Source organism: Tribolium madens, unplaced genomic scaffold (assembly GCF_015345945.1).
Source record: "Tribolium madens isolate multiple individuals breed KSU strain unplaced genomic scaffold, Tmad_KSU_1.1 Scaffold_91;HRSCAF=231;Tcas5.2_LG7, whole genome shotgun sequence".
NCBI lineage: Eukaryota > Metazoa > Arthropoda > Insecta > Coleoptera > Tenebrionidae > Tribolium > Tribolium madens.
The window spans coordinates 14,079,354-14,097,316 of NW_025401063.1; the positions used below are offsets into that span (position 1 = coordinate 14,079,354).

A 17,963-nucleotide genomic window follows, 5' to 3' on the forward strand; every position below is an offset into this window, starting at 1 on the left:
TTATAGTTAGGTGGTCTTTAAAGTGTAAGAAGATAAATGCTAGTCTGATTTTGCATTGTTAGCAACTTGTAGACCAAAAGTGCAAAAAAATATAATGAACAATTTTTTCTGTGATTTTATGGAACATATATAAATTATGGTGCATGTTTTACATTCAATCCTATAACACATTTAATTATTTAATTTTTGGAAACCCATGACAGTGGTTGTCAAACTAATCACTGTGTCATTAATACTCATAAATTGCAATTTTTCAGAAACAATTATCATTTGTTCTATTAAGAGACGGCATGAATATGATTCTAGTATATTTATCTTAATCACTAACTAACTAAAAATGTTGTAATTTTTGAAAGGGTGAACAAACTAGAGCAGAATTATCCAATTTTTCAAAATTTATAATCGAGTTCGTATCGGAATACGAGTATGTATTATTAATTGCATCTTACAGGCGCAGGCCTCGTAAAATTATGTGAAACACCCTGTATGTACTTACTACAAATAAAAACACTGTATTTAGATTAAAATTTTTATTTCAACTAAATTTTAATGTGACATTTCAAAAATGTGACAGTGTGACTTACGCTCTTTTTGATTACAGCGTTTTATTAGTAACCATTAATTAAGTTATAACGGATGTTTATTTAAATTTGGCGTTATAGTTGGCGGTGATATGAGTGTGTTACAATTTTTAATACGCCCGGCGATATGTCAAATGTCAGATTAATAACTTTCAAAACGATGGTTGAATGGTTCGTTCAGAAGCAAACTTTCATGAATAGCTTTGAACCCAAATTTAAAAAATCACCCGTTACATATTTTAACTCTCAAAGCAAATAAATTCTCTATGCAAAACAAATGTCAAAAACGCTTGCAATTAAATCAATATAATAATAATTTATGTTGTTTTACCCTTAATAAAAGTAAAACAACAGCCTCATTTTTTACATATGTTTACATATTTTTCAACAAAGAATATACAGGGTGCCTGTTTTTTAAGCTCCACATGGAGATTTTAGTTATTACAAGAAATACGAGGTCGGTTAAATTAGGGCAAAGTTGCGCATTTTTATCCTAATAATTATATGGAAAAAAAATTGATGAGTCAAAGCGTTCTTAATGTCAGAATTACAACACTCAAATTTGGTTTTTCATGTGGGCGCCATATTGAATTTTTGCATTTTTAAAAAGTCTTTTTTTCTGACTACAACAATGTATTGCTTGAAAAAATAAAAACAAAAATAACAAATTTCTGTTTTTTTTCACTAATTCAAAAACTAAAAATAACACATTACATTTTCTTTCAGATAATTGATCAGCATAAAAATGCTCAACTTTGCCCTAATTTAACAGACCTCGTATTTCTTATAATAATTCAGACCCCATGGTGGAGCAGACACCCTGTATACGCCAAACCAAAGTCGCATGTTTTCTATAAGAAAAAATATTTCTCTAATATACAGAGCTTGTCAGAACTCGCGACACAGAGAAAAATTTCAAGTAAGATAAGATACCAGAAACATGGAAAAAATGTTTAAAAATTCTATCCGTCAAAAATGACACTTATTTTTTGACATTTGACATTTTTTTATGGCTTTTATGTTTGTATCTTTATTAAATAATTATAAAAAAACATATACAAAATTATCAGTATCATTAAATAAAGCCACAAATAACATTAAACAGAGTTACAATTTAGGATACAGCTTCCTCGTTTTGTTTTCTAACAGACTGTAGAAAAAAACTTGGAAAATTATTTTTCCAACAAAAATAAATAAAGTACAAAATTTAAATTTAGAATTTTTTGTACAGTAGGTCCCGAATTGAGTTTACAAGAGGAAAAAATTTTTTATCTTTGATTTTACGCCAAAACTGCAAAAGAAAAACATTTTTTGCTACAACACCTGAAACGAGCAAATCTGTACTTAAATTCTAATTCTACTTATTCTAATTCAGTGAAAAGAAAAGTTACTTTTTCTATTTATTTTCGATTTTTTTTCTCTGCTTTTTAGTCCTATCACATTGGCGGTTTTATTTATTTGACAACTATATGTCACTTTGACAATTAATTTATTAATTAAATAATGATAGTTCTTGTTAAAAATGACTTTGGTTTTTATTTTAAAGCTGTTTGTTTGAGTTCCTATTTATTAAAATGATGTTTTTTTTTTCACAAACATTTTTGTTATTTAATTTGCGTAAACTCATTTGTCAAAGTGATATCATTGTCAAAGTAATAAAACCGCCAATATGATAGGACATAAAAAGCAGAGAAAAAAAAGTACAAAATCAAGAGAAAAATGAATATTTTTTTCTACTGAGTGAATGAAGTTTTAATTACAGATTTGCTCGTTTCAGGTAAAGCAAAAAATGTTTTTATCCCCAGTCACTCTATAAAGAGACTTTATTCTTCGACACTGTCAAAATTTTCGGTTTTTCTCCCGTGTAAGGAAGTTTTGACAACTGTTTGGCATTTTTCAATACAAAACGTCAAATTATTTTTAACAGATTTAAAGCAAGTTTAAGCCTTGTTGACTCTAATTCGAAGAATAAAATGTTGTATTCCACTCGTTTAAGTGTAAATCGGACGCTTTATTCCACCTCGTGGATGGTAAACCACTCGTTACACTCGTGGTTTAAAAATCCACTCGGTCAAATAAAGAGTCCGATTTACACTCAAACTCGTCGAATAAATAACTATTATTCCGCTGTTAGTAACCAGCGCACCGCGTTTAAATGTCAGTTTAATTTTTAATTAAGTTTGGAATAATTTGGGCCTGTGATTGTATATAAAACGTTATATTGCAGTCGTGTGTTAGTTGCGTTTTATCCACTTAAGAAAATTAAACATCTTGTGTGGATAAAACGCTACCTAACACACTCTTACAATAAATAACTAGTCCTTTGATGTTTTGGTGTATAATCAAAGATAATTTTTTTTCCTCTTGTAAACTCAATCCGAGGACATACTGTAGATAGAATATTTTTAACATTTTTCCATGCTCCTGGTATCTTACCTTACACTGCATTTTTTCTAAGGCGCAAGTTCTGGCGCACTCTGTATGTATGCATAAAAAATAGATTGCAATCATCTGGTCAAATTTATATTAATGATTGTAATAATGGTGGATGCGCCGGTTTCAAATATCAATAATTTCATTTCTCCTAACGTTGATTCACTTTCCTCGTAAGGTTGCCGTCACCTTTTTGCAAAAAATAAACTAATTTTATACCAAATGAATTTTATCATTGTACAAATAAAGAACTAAGTAAGCAGTCTTGGTAATGTAAGCCCTGGATTATAATTGAGAAATTTCAATATCATGTGATAAAAATTTGTTGTAGCCATATTTATAAATAATACTACCAATTATTACGATTTATTTGTGTTTTATTACCGGCAAAATCATGAATGTGATTGAATTCCACGTCGACACCTGCCGTTTATTAAACCGATTTCTTCGTATCTCGAAAAATGTTTACTTCCAAGATAACAATGGTGTTGAAATTAATATTAATATTTACACACAGCTAAAAGATTCCTGATGTAGAATCATTACTCCACAATTATTATCTTTAAAGGCATCATAAATAATTTTGACAAAATTACACATAATATGCATTCAAAAACAAATAAAGCACTTAATGTCTATTTGTCGACTAATTTAGAAACAAAATTAGACAAAATTGTGTATTTTTGCATTGGTGAGAAATAATCCGAAATTAACCCAATTTTCATAATTCCTCACATTTGTTTGTTACTTAGAAAATTACTGTATGTAAATAGTCTACTTTAAACTATAGCAATATATTTCCCCACCACAGGTGTTAATGATAAGGAGTGACGTCAGTACGTAATGCTATATATACAAGAGAGCTACGTGTCAAGTACCTACAGGTGCTACTCCCACGAAGACGATCCTCACGTGGTGCCCGAAACTCCAAACTTCATCACCTTGGTATGTACCATCATTTTTAATTATTGTTCCAATCAGGATTAATCAGATTTGAATTTTCTTATGTGTTATCGACAAAAATCGTGATTATTTTTCATAATAACAGACCATTTCGAAATAAAACGAAACCCGCTAATTGTAATAATGAAAATGACATTCTTTTGTACAATCGAATAGAAACTTTCTCGTTAAAATCTGCGTCTCAAAAGATATTTTTTCTAATAATAAATCTTTAGAAGCATAAGTCATAAACCGCAACAAACAATAAAGATTTCTAATGTTTTTGTTGCAAATAATATTGTAAAATTTATTATAAAAGCGTTGGTAATAATGAGGTTACGAGCAAGTATTTCTTATCAAATGCAAACATTGATAGTGTTATCACATCTATTGTGGTAAATATTAGTTACAGGTATTTTTGAACAGGAGTCACTCCCCAATTTCACAATATTGGATAGATAAATGCCGTAATTAAAAAAAAATATTTGCACAAAGTGTGAAATAATTCCATCGGTTTAAAATACGACGTCTTAATTAGTTTATGACTGTATTGTTGCAGCAACACCAAATAATCTATTATCTCAGGTAAATATTTGTGGCAACCATGAACCACTTTATCACTTGTTATTTACATTTGAGATACAATAAACAGCTCCTATTTTTTTAATATTTTTTTTATAATTGTGTCTCGTCAGTTTAAAACAGGTCTTGGTGTTAATCAAAAGAGTCAATAGATGCAGGTGAAAATCGGTTGGAATTATGCTGGTATAGAGGCGGTGGAGGATTAGCATAGAAACTGATGGACGGCGTTGAAGGTTTCCCTAGCGATGACGACATTGTTTAATGTTACATTTTTGATAAGTCTATTTTTGTAAGTTCGATGATAAATTATGTTTCAGATAAAGGTTCAAGATATCACGGGATATGTTATGCAATTCGAAAATGAAGAGAGCTATCCGTCGACAGTATATAATTTACACTGTCATGGAGTTGCTCTCTTTATGAACGGATTCAGAAACGACGAGGGAGTAGTGTTAGAATAAGCGATGGGACAAGATTTGATTATTTTGAAAAAAATTGCAAAATTGAAACTGACAGGAAATGTATGATTTTGTGCTCAAAAAAACATTCTGGAAAATGCACTATCCACTGTTTTGATTTTAAGTATGTACCATGTTTTTAATTAAATTTTAAATTAAAATCTAATGTAACTTTAAAATTAAGTTCATAATCTTAAATATTAGAGACAGAAGATATAAAACTTGTCAATTTTCATCTCCTATCTCTACATTATTCAAAGTTGCCAACTTAGTTTCAAAGTCACAGGCCATTTAGATCAGAAATTTAAAATAGTTACAAAGATCACTTCAAATTGATGTAAGTTGTAGTTGAATTTACTAAAAATACTTTATTTATTTGTATGTAATAGAAAAAAGTATCCTTTTTTGTACCAATACCCGTGTGTGTACGTTTGTAGTATAGTGGCCATAAGTTTTAGAAATACATTCAAATTTTTTCAACGTGCAGTAAAAATTTCTTGCTTACTAGATTTTTTTTTGAAAACATTTTTTATTTGTGTTCAATTAGTAGACAGTTTCATAGTTATAACTTAGAGCGAGTGTTTATCTTAATTTGGCGTTATATGCCCGGTGAGGCGTCAAATGTCAGATTAATAAACTTTGCCGCCAAATTTAAAAAAACACCCGTTAGAATTGTTATAATTAAAAAATCTTATCTAAACACTAGGTATACTTAGCACTTTTTAACAGCTTAGACGTATTGCACCTGTATAAAATTGTGAAAGTGTAGTATTAAATTATTGGCTTTTTATCAAGTGTATTATCAAACTTGGAATTTCCATTTCAGTCTAAAATTCTCTATAATGAGTACCAAGTATTTATCAGCACTATATTTTTTTTAGATAAAATTAATTGTTTAAAATTTATATAAAAACAATGTTCTCGTAGATATAGAGGCGGGGTTTACGGTCTTGAAATTTAAAGTGGATGATTGAAATTTAAAGTGGTAGAAAAAATCTACATAATACGCTGTATAACATAAAAATTTACGTTATGAAAATAATTACTTTATGTTATTTGTTTGAGAACTGCTGCTTCGGCTGCAACAATGGCCATTTGTATTATTACCTTGTGTTTCGCCGTAAATCATAATTAAGACAACAAATTTATTATTTTAATATTTGCAATACATGTCAGTAAATTTAGAAAAAAATCAAGAAAAACAAATCAAACTATTAGTAATGATTAGTAACCATTTTGTTACAAGTGATTAAACAAAAGATTTTTGCAATTTGATAAAAACTAAGGCAAAAGCAAATCAAATAATGACCGTGTCAAAAACTCAAAACTACAAAGTAATCCACCATGAATGAATCTGTTGGTAATCCTGACTCTAATTTTTAAAGCTTACCATTGGATTGCGCTTTTGATTAATAACAATTCAACAATCTTGAAGGATTGTACATCAAGTATTTGTCAAGCAAAATCGTATAAATTATTATTAACAAAAATACTTTCAAATCTGTCATCAACAGACTCAGTCTTTCTGGATCACTTCGTGTAAACCACAGCTATAAAGTGACTTTTCGCTTTCGTTGTCGTGAATACGATTTTCTTTTTTATGTTAATAAATAAATAACTCTAGTGACTCCCAAACTTTGTAAGTTTGTACATACCAATATTTTGGAGTTAAACATCATTTTTGATAATAGCAATTCTAAGAGTTTTTTTTTCAGTTATCTTATTTCTGTACCCTCCTATTACCAGATTAATTTTCAACTTCAAGACCGTAAACACCCTGAATGGTGTACTATAAGTAGTGTAGTTATTCACAATAATTAAAAGCTAAACAAATAAAGCTTAATTTGATTTTTGAATGCATGTGCACAAAATATTATTTTACATTTATTACATTTATTTTTCACAATCAGTATTATGTAAATACTAAATAGTACCATCAAAAAATCAAGTATAGGTTGATGATATTTGATATGAGATAATGTGACTTGTAATAATTATCGTATCTACCTACAAATTGTTTAAACTGTGCCGAAATTTTATACCCTTTCAATAGTTTCAATAAAAAATATAACACAAAACAAAATTAAATTAAATATCATCTAATAAGAAAAATATTTCTTAGTTAAAACTTTAAACCATCGCCATCTCGATAGAAATAATCCATAATTATATTGATACATTTCATTAAGAAGGCGGTGGATTAAACAGATTTATTGTAGTTTAAGCAATTTTATAATATAAAATTGAAAAATATCACTTCAATTCAGATTATAGTTCTTGTAGACTGATGGACAGTGAATTTCGTTTGCTCAATTTCCATGACAGAATAAAAGTGTAAATTAGTCTTTAGGTTTTTCTAACCTTGTTTCAGAATTTTGATTAACGTTTCTCATGTTATCAGAATGTTCGATGTTCCGTTGCAACTTTTTACTTGTGCTTTGTCTCACATTGCTTGGGATATAGTACAGCTACATTCAAAAAAAAACGGGAAATGTCAAAAAAAGTTAGAGGTTTTTTTTAATTTTTCCATGGTGTGAACATGTTTTATTAAAAATAAGTTAAAATATTTTGATGGCACTCTAAATTCTGCAGCTAAATTCATGATTTTCCTACAATTTCCAGATGAGCGACTGTTCTAGTTTTTTGTACTTCATTTAAATGCGGCATTACACAAGTTGGTATAAATTTTACGACATTGATAGAAATATTTTTGATAGATATTGTCAAGTTGACAATTAACCAGAACCGAATTTCCATTTGGAAAATTTTTCGTTTTTTTTTAATGTAGCTGTACCAATCCATTTTCAGGTTGAAAATCCGGAATAAGAATTTGATTAAATTTGTTAAATGTCAAAATTTTTTGGAAAAACTTTTTTTCCATGTTCTTGGTACCTTATCTCAGGTACTTGTCATTTTTCTTTGGTACGCAAGTTATAAACCATGCTGTATACGAAACGAATTATTTAATGACTCATCAATTTACTGTTCTACTGATGTTATTAAATTTTTATATTCTATGTACAATGACGAGCATTATATTTTCGTAGGCAATGTCATTTTGAAACTTCATCTTTTTTTCAAGAAAAAACCTGTGTAATTTTGTGTGTTGTCAACGATCTTTCAAAAATAAATATGTATAAATGTCAAAATATCACGTCAAGAGTTTATTTATTTAATTTTTAAACAAATATGCCGCCAATCTCTTATTTTTTTTCTTATGTTGGTAATAGTATATTACAAGCGAAGTGGTAAATATAGCATTACTTCGAGTGCTTATGTATACGATCGACAGGCGCCATCCTTGAGATCGGATAAAGCACAAGGGGTAATGCCATTACCATTGTATATATGCGATTTTATTCACAATCACATTATTTTCAGTAAAAAAATTGAGCAAAATAAAATTCTAACAAAGTTAAGGTCCAAACGTGGTAGGCTAAATTGCGTTTGATTTTTGACATTTCAAAAATGTCAAAGAAAATATTGAAATAATGTGAAATCATGTGTGAATCTGATTCAAAATCGTTGAAATGGAGCAGTGTACTCCCCCAGAAGTAAGAGAAACTGCTACAGAAGCAACTGAATACTAATTTAGAAAAATATTATGCGTAACTTGACAATTTGAAAGAAAAAATTCCCGGTATTTTTGTAATCGTAACGTTGGCAAACCTGCATATTACTGCCGAAGAGAAGTAATATTATTACTCCTCATGAGATATAATAATGTGTATCCCAACCTTTAAAAGGTTAGTAATCGACATATTACATTAATGATTGTGAATAAAAATAATTATAGTGCTGCTGGAGAGAGGATTATCTGAATTTGAGGATTGGAAAAGAAGTTCAGTCATAGAACGAAAATGGAGAGAAACGGGATCGTTAGACAGAAAAGTGGATTCCCGACGTCTGCGAGCCTCAACAAAGCAAATAAATGACCAGGTACAAATTGAGGAATTTACATACACAATTTTTTAAAACTTATACCTACTCAAATGATGAATAATTAAAAATTCTCTTCGTTTTTGTAGTTCGTTGGTTTGTCTTCAAACTTGAGTTTAAAAAACGGCGTTTTTTTACTGTAACATACGATGATAACATCATTTTTTTATTGTTTTATTGATGTGTAAATGATGATTAGACGACATTCCAACACTATTGCTAACATTCCTACTTGTTATCAGTTACGTGAGAATTACAAAATTTTACTTTTTTAAATAATTTACAACAATCAACAAATATTTCAGTATTTTTTAAATTTTCAGTGATACCAATATTTTACAAAATAATATGGATTTTGCATTTTTTTACTGCCATCTCTAATTATTTATTTTCGTTCTAACCTCTTCTGTATTAATTACAGGCACCTGTAGTGTATTACTGTTCATTTGACAGATCATATAACCTCACAATCATAGACTCACAATTTTGTAACAAAATAAAGCTTGTATTTCCACTAAATATGTCGCGAAACAGGTAACATTATAACAAATATTCACTCAGTTTATAAACTACTCACTTTTTTAGCATAAAAATTTTGCCGAGTGCTTTAGTTTGCGAAGAATCAAAATTACGAGGTGACATTACCATAGGTGCTGGTACAATTATCCACCCAAGTGCTACAATTTTGGCTGAGGCTGGCCCCATAATTATTGGTGACTCTTGTCTAATAGAAGAGCAAGCGAGAATTATTCATCGGTAAACTTTTCTTGTTTATTTAGCCTTTTCGCAATTAACTAGTATTTCAGGTTACCATTTGAGCAACAAGGTACAGAAAACACCCCCGTGTTAATAATAGGCTCTCACAATGTGTTTGAAGTCGATTGTCACGTAGAGTCCCCAAAAATAGGAAGTTGCAATGTGTTTGAATCCAAATGTTATGTGGGCAATAAAGTTACTGTTACCAATGGTTGTACAGTTGGTGCTGGTTGTAAAATAACACAAGAACAAATTTTGAATGAAAATATTATTATTGTTGGGGAGAAATGTCATATGAGGGAAGGCCTGGATAGACCTGGAGTATGCTTAAATATGTGTATTTCTTAATTGCAATTTAATTTGATTTATTTTAGTTGCAGACTCTGCAAATGGAAACGCTTTCAAAAGTGTTGCCCAATTATCATCATATTAGAAAGCCAAATAAGAAGAATTAATTTATTCTTTGTATGTGTTAGATAATTTTTTGTACTATCATCAATTTATTATCGTTAATTTTGTTACTTCTGCACTTAATTGGGATAATTTTTCATTTTTGTAATACTGTTTGAGATTATGATTTCTGAATATCGTAATACAAGTTTTTAATAAACAGATTCTTGTATTGCTGTTGTACAATAGGAGAAAATCGATAAATAGGAGTCAAAGGAATGGGGAAAATATTTTATAAATGCATATTTACAATAAACGTCCTGATTTTTCCCCACATCTGCTTAATTATCCCCACATCAGTGTTTAAAAATAAGTTTTAAACAAGGGTAAAAAAATGAAATGAGTGTATAACTGGTTGTATATATAAACAGTGGGGGCCGCTATGAGAAATTGAATTGTAATTTATTGACAGTAAAAACTTTATTAAAAAACTGTATTTTTGCTTTACTAGATAACATTTTACGTCCTTTCTACGTTTTCGTATGTGAAAATAGTGTAACATGAAATAAATCGCTTCTAGTATTTTTATCGGTAAAAATCGCGTTTACATTTCCTTTGTGCACTCTCCGACGTCGTTGCAATATTAAAATGCAATAAATTAAAATTCGTGTTGTGCTCGCCATTAATCAGCTTTCAAAATTCGAAGACCGCGTCATGAATTGATTGTAAACCGTTTATTTATTCATCTTATCACCGCTAATAAATAAAATCTCCCTTTTTTCGTGGGAAGCCAAATTCGCAAGGTGAAAAACCTTGGAATTTTAGTAAATTTCTCAATTAAATCACGTCCGCTTGAGTAGAATCATCATTTATTACTTATTTTTAAAAGCGTCGTCGTATTGGATTGTCAGTTTTTCGCGTCAGTTCACACAAGCGGCGACTCAAAGTGTTGTCTTCTCATCCGTAACTCCCGGAGCCGCCGTTTCGTCACATGTGTGCTCGAATATTCCACTAACTACTCTGATTTATAAGTCTACATTCTATGCAAGCGCAGACAAATGAGACAATTTATGAATGTTTCCAGTAACTAACCGTAACATAGTGGATCATCATAGACTTGAGCGACTTCGACGAGCAAGTAAAGTGGGGCCCACCCTCTAAGAAATAATGATGTAAAGTCGCGATTATTTGTTAAACTTTTGATAACTGCAAGCTTTATTACAAATTTTTGCTCAAAAACCGAACAAACTTATAAGTAATAGGTATTTATATAATTAATACAAAATTTGGATCTAATCTATAATTATGTTGTCACGACTCAGGGTAATTAAAATCCGAAGCGCACTATTTTTGAGGAATAATTTCTTACCTTAATCATACATAACTACTTAGTAAGAGGTTCGAATGTGATTTTGGGAGCTTTAATAAAAAAATGTTGTTTATATTATGAACCTAAAAAGTTTTTAAGGACTCATTTGCTACTTCAAACTCGGCTTCGCCTCGTCCGGCAACAGTAACGAATCGTTCGCAGAAACTGTATTTGTAAAAGACTAGTACAACTATGATGAAAACTCAAAAAAACCTTCCTTTCTTAAGATCTAAATTGCAAAAGTGCTGAAAATATTTCTTATACAGGTTGCGCCAGAACTCGCGCCCCAGAGAAAAATGTCAAGTGCCGGCGGCAATGGGTCACCACAAAGTGCAGCCGAAAAAGTAACTTTTGTTTGCATAAGAAAGTTATTAGACCCTTAATTCCGCCAATCCCAGAAGGGCACCTCAGGGTGGGATTGAGAAATTATATCTGTTGCTGGGTTACAAAAATAATACCTACCAATTTGCCTAGAATCTTCAATAAATAGTTGGTCTACTGTAATTTTCACATCTGTCATGTGTTGACATAACACGCTATTTTGGAATATTTTTCTCCCCGAAGAGGTTGTACACGAGTGTAATGGTTTGAATTTGTGTTAGATGTCAATTTTGTGGTTTGAGTTAATAAGTTTTAACCATGTAATTAGCCGCTGATTATTTGGAGATAATAACCATTTTGGAAAGTGTTGTCGTAACGCTAGGGAGGCAGCTAGGATATTTTCCGAACGTTTTTCTGACAGAAATCGCCCATGCTATAAGGTCACATTGAGGGCCATTGCCAGGGTGCAAGAGCAGTCAAGTCCTACCAGACCGAAAAGAAATTAGAGGTGTTCCCAGAACGGCGCGCATAGTTGAAAATGAAGAAGCTTTTCTTGATTTTTTAAGATGGCACTAAGTAGATGCATCAGAGAAGTTGTAGTCATTATAACTGACATACTCGTATTAGGGCAGAGGAAATTTCAAATGCTTTTTTTCCGGGAGCATTTCAGCAATGATTTTCAGTAAATTTGTGGACTGTTGAGGAATATCAACTAATTTCAATATCAATATTGCAATACTCTTGTGGATTGTTTAATGACAAAGAAAGCAAGGGGTTTTAGTGCAATGTGTGTTTTTAGGTTACAATTACACTACCGAACAAAAGTACCTTGGTAAATCTACAGTTATGACAGTAAAAATTATCCTAACCTGTTTTGTTCAAGCACAAATTCTTATAAAAAGTACATTTTTCTGTTAGTTTTGCAATAAAGAAACTGGCGTACATTTTTCTGTTAGTTTTGCAATAAAGTAAAGAAACTGGCGTACATTTTTGTCTTTCTGGTTAATCTAACTCAATACAATTTTCCAATCACACCCTGAGGTGCCCTTCTGGGATTGGTGGAATTAAGAGTCTCTCAACTTTCTTATGCAAGCAAAAGTTACTTCTTCAGCTGCACTTTTTGGCGACCCATTGCCGCCGGCATTTGACATTTTTCTCTGGGGCGCGAGTTCTGGCGCACCCTGTATTTATTTTTATTTGTACCTTATGTAAATTGTTATAAAGATTCACAATGATATAAAAAATATTTTTTCATTAAATCACTAGTTTCTTAATAATAGTTTGATAACTGATACAAAAATAAAAAGAAATAAAAAACAATAAAAACAAGTGTTTTTTGTCAAATATTTATCCTCGTTTTTTTAACTTAACACAAAAATTATTATTATTTTTATTTGGATTTAGTTAAAGAGTAAAAGAGTTTCCTGTCTCTGACAATAAATAAAATAAATAAAAATTTTTGCAATTATTAAAATTACAATTGTGTTTCTTGTGTTTTCTTAACAAATTTGACAATAACACAAATAGCGATTTTATGAAATTGTCGATGCATCCGCTTAATTTAAGATATTTTCCCCACACATACAGTTACACCGTGTTCTAACAATAATGCCTTGGAAAAGGCGTAACCGTAGTCTGGAAAAGGGCCAATTTAAGCTCGCGCACTCGATCAATTTGCATAGGAAATTAACTTAATAGTATATCATTACGCTATAAACACCACGGAAGCACACAACTGACATTGTTCCGTTGCCTTCAGCATAAAACCACCATTTAATATTTAACATATTTACAGAAAGACGCTTTTTATGCACTAGTTACCTATCTTTTTATAAATTATAACCACTTTAAAAATTTCATACAACAAAACATGTGTCCGAAAATTACAGTCCGCTATTGTTGGAAAAGGAGTTAAACCACAAGCAGCCCCCGCATATTTGAGACCACTATTCTTAGATATCTCTCTCGTTTTCAGCTCATTTGAAATTGTGGACATTTTATAATTAAGAAGGCTCATCTGCTCCACTTTGAAGTTAATAGTTTTCAAGCTCAATTAATTGTAATTAACTAGTTTACGAATAAGTTGCTAAATTTATCACACCGACTAGTCTAATCGAAGGATTGTTAAATTAGTTCAGTTGGGAGGTACAAATCGTGCCCACATTGACATAATTAGATTTAAAAAAAGCAGCTTTTTACTTCGTTAATGACACTGCTAATCAAATAGTGTCAGACAAATTATAATTAGTGTCTACATGATGAGTATGAGACCGCCCCAGAAGAAGATATAAATATCTTTAACGCGCTGTTGAAACTTCTTGGCGATTAGCTGACACCCTCTCATAATTCAGAGATTTGAGACATTAAAAATAGTTTCAAAAAATTAACAATTTACCGAATTAAAAAAAAAACTCTATGGACAAAAAAATTAAACAGAAGAAAAATTAGGACTTTAATTTTAGTTCCACAAAAGTTACTAATGTGAACATTCTTTAGATCGCAATACGTCATAAAAATAACATTTAGGTATGTTGAGTTCTGTTTGAAAAAATAACAAATACAAAATTGGAAGATTGAGAATTGCATAGTGAAGAAACCGGTGAAATTTGAAGAAGATGGAAAGGAAGAACAGAATGTAAGGTACTGCAACAAAGTGGAAATGCCTCTAAAGAGAAGAATGTGCTGAGATATGTATAAAACGAGAATTTGATGTGCATACAGAACAGTAAAGAATGTGGAAATTAGGAGAGTGTAAGTTTATTTGATTGGAACCCGAAGAAAGGTGTAGGTAAGATCTGTGGGAAGGACAGCGAGATAATTGGACATTTACTGAATGGATGTGATATCCCTAATGAAGGAAAGCAGGATAAGCAAAAAACTATTATTAACTAGCAGTGGAAAAGTTACATTTTTTAAAATACAGGGCTGTTCGGAAAGTCGGGCACCTTCGTGGCACTGTATCTTCGTGCGGTGTCCTAGACAACAAGAAAAATGTTTAAAAAAATCTATCTACAGGCTGTATTATGAAAAACGCCCCAAGCCATAACTCCATTATTTTTAAACTTATGACAATACTTCTTAGAACAAAGTTGAACATTTTTTGTCATCTATCGTTTAGGATAGATGCTAAATTAATGCTGTTTTCTGTTTCACCGGAAATCACATCAACTTTATTTTTTTTAATGGAACATCCTGAATATTTTACCACTTTTGGATGCTTTGTTTAATTGTCTTTTAACAAGTTTTAGTACCAATTGCCTAAAACTAACCGTTCGTGAGATATTCACCAAATAATGTATTTATTAAAGTAGGCAGTGGAAAACAATAATATCAAGTAATGTTGACAAATATTATTCCTTTGCATTTTCTCTTACTGTTTTTATACTTTTTAATGTTAATCATGGATGATAATATGTTAACAGACATATTTTGAATAAAATAAAAATTATGGGAGAGCACTAAGCTTTTACACTGGGTGATTTCTGATAAGAGACGTTCCAAATCGTCGAAAATTTAAGCGACTTAAAGAAAATTTGAGGATGTTTTGGGCTTTTAAAAAACCCAAATTAAAACATCTCCAATTTCAAAGAGATACAGAATTAGATAGGTATTGAAGAAAATGCAAGAACATGAATTCAAGAAATTGCAAGTAACGTTGGCTTATCGCACGCAACATCCTCAAATTTTCTTCAGGTCGACAAATTGGAACTTCTCGTATTGGAAACCGCCCAGTGTAAAGGCGTTGTGGTCTCCAACTATTTTTATTTCTTTCAAAATACAGGGCGATTCAGATAAGATAATGAGCCTGACGATCTGGCGATGCAACCCAAAAAACAAATTTCATTTACGCCTTTGATCCAATTTCAATTAGGATTTGCAAGTTGAATCCAAGTTATCATCTTGGTGTCACTCTGACACATAGCTCTGACATTAGTTCAGGGAACGATTATTAGTGCCATTCAGTTCTCGCGGAATGATAGAGAAATTAGAGAAGTCTTTTCGGGCTCTCATTATCTTATCTGAATCGCTCTGTATTCTTGAATCATGTTTGTTAACACATTATCACCAGAACACCAAAAAGTATAAAAATAATAAGAGAAAATATGCAAAGTAATAATAATATTTGTCAACATTACTCAATATTATTGTTTTCCACTGCCTACTTTAATAAATTTTTAATTGACTCATATCTCACGAACGGTTGGTTTTAAGCACAAGGTACTAAAACTCGTTAAAAGACAATTAGACAAAGAATCCAAAAGTGGTAAAATATACAGGCTGTTCCATTAAAAAAAAAAGTTGATGTCATTTCCGGTGAAACAGAAAACAGCATTAATTTAGCATCTATTCCAAACGATAGATGACAAGCAACTATATTCAACTTTGTTCTAAGAAGTATTGTCATAACTTTAAAAATAATGGAGTTATGGCTTGGGGCGTTTTTCATAATACAGCCTGTATAAAAACTTTGAAATTATGAGAGTTTAAATTTTGCATTTTGACTCTATTTATTTCTGTTGGAAAAATAATTTTCTAAAGTACAGACAATTAGAAGAGTAAACAAAGAAGCTGTATCCAAATTGTAATTCTATTAAGTGTTATTTGTCGCCTTTATTGACAAAAGTTTTGTACCTTTACTAAATGATTATAAAAAGACAGATATGTACAAGATCATCAGTGTCATTAAATAGACATAAAAAAATGTCAAATGTCAAAAAATAAATATCAATTTTTTTTAGGAAAATTTTTTAAACATTTTTTCAGTACTCTGGGTGATTACCCAATTGCTCCCTTTCAAGGATGTGCGCAACTTTCCGGACACCTGTATACAGGGTACACCAGAACTCGCGCCCCAGAGAAAAATGCCATATAAGGTAAGATACCAGGAACATGGAAAAAAAGTTAAAAAAATTTTATCTATAAAAATTTCGAAGTTATGAGGATTTAAAGTTTGCTCTTTGATTCTATTTATTTCTGTTGGGAAAGTAATTTTCCAAGTTTTTTTTGCTATAGGCTTTTAAAAGAGGAAACAAGGAAGCTGTGTTCTAAATTGTAACTCTGTTCAATGTTGTTTGTGACTTTCATTGGCATCATTTTTGTACCTTTACTAAACTATTGTAAAAAACGTATACAAGATCATCAGTATCATTAAATAGACATAAAAAATGTCATATATCAAAAAATAATTTTTTTGACAGATAGAATAATTTAAACAATTTTTTCATGTTCCTGGTATCATGTTCTGGTACCTTACTTGAAAATTTTCTTTGGGGCGCGAGTTCTGGCGCACCCTATATATTCAAACATTTTTTCTTTATTGGAGTTATTGGAATCTTTGAAAAATTCGTTGTAACAACGACAAACTGCTTTTCGTTCTCTTTGAGTGAGATGAGGTAAAGATTGTTCTGGTATTGTTGATATCAACAAAACTTCGATTAGTAAAAATAATTATCCAGAAAAATTTGTCTTAAAAACGGCAGGTTTTCTAAAAGGAATAAACGTGGAACAGAAGGGACAATAAGAGAGAAAAAGCTCAAAATCTATTAAAAGCTACAATTGTCACAAATTTTGAAAATAACATATCTTCAACCTCAGTAGATGCAATCATACGAAAATGAACAACCTAGAACTCTCAAAGTACAAATGAGGAGCAGACTTTCAAAATGAAGTTTGTCCATGTTTTTATGAATTGAGATAAAGGTTTTTAGAGTTTTTTTGTAAAATGCCTAAGTACTTCAGATTCTTAGTGTCCAGTTTGTACATATTTTTTCACATTTATTATCACTGATATAAAAAAATAAAATTATTTCTTACAAGAACAACAGTTTTTGTTCTTTCCTCAAAAATGCAAATTTGAACAAACTGTTTCTCAAATAATGTTGACACCTTAAATTTGAATTTCCATGACCTACCGAGGTGTCAATCATTTTGAAACGCAGTATAACTAGTATAAGTATGTGAAAGAAATCAAAAACAACAAAAATTTCTATACTGTATAAATAGTGAAAAATAATCTTTACTAAGGGAAATAGAATATTAAAATGTCTACCATAAATGCCTAAAAATTTGACATTTATTTTTTGACATTTGACATTTTTTTATGTCTATTTAATGATGCTGATGATCTTATATATGTTTTTTACAATTATTTAGTAAATTTTGCCAATAAAAGCCACAAATAACATTGAACAG

The 17,963-nt window shown here is 30.6% G+C and overlaps 1 protein-coding gene across 1 annotated transcript; it reads left to right on the forward strand.

Moving 5' to 3' along the window:
• Window positions 1-8,604: 8,604 nt before the first annotated feature.
• On the forward strand, window positions 8,605-10,411 carry LOC123011197 (dynactin subunit 6). Its single transcript, XM_044408536.1, has 6 exons — window positions 8,605-8,742; window positions 8,793-8,935; window positions 9,357-9,469; window positions 9,521-9,691; window positions 9,742-10,012; window positions 10,066-10,411. The coding sequence occupies exons 3-6, from the start codon at window positions 9,456-9,458 to the stop codon at window positions 10,144-10,146; spliced, it is 537 nt and encodes a 178-aa protein (XP_044264471.1). The 5' UTR covers window positions 8,605-8,742; window positions 8,793-8,935; window positions 9,357-9,455; the 3' UTR covers window positions 10,147-10,411.
• The last annotated feature ends 7,552 nt before the right edge of the window (window positions 10,412-17,963 follow it).

Bases quoted from the DNA above. Each gene is read 5' to 3' on its own strand.
- LOC123011197 (XM_044408536.1), top strand. The intron at 9,692-9,741 runs GTAAACTTTTCT...CTAGTATTTCAG, and splicing joins CAAGCGAGAATTATTCATCG to GTTACCATTTGAGCAACAAG. The intron at 10,013-10,065 runs GTATGCTTAAAT...GATTTATTTTAG, and splicing joins AAGGCCTGGATAGACCTGGA to TTGCAGACTCTGCAAATGGA.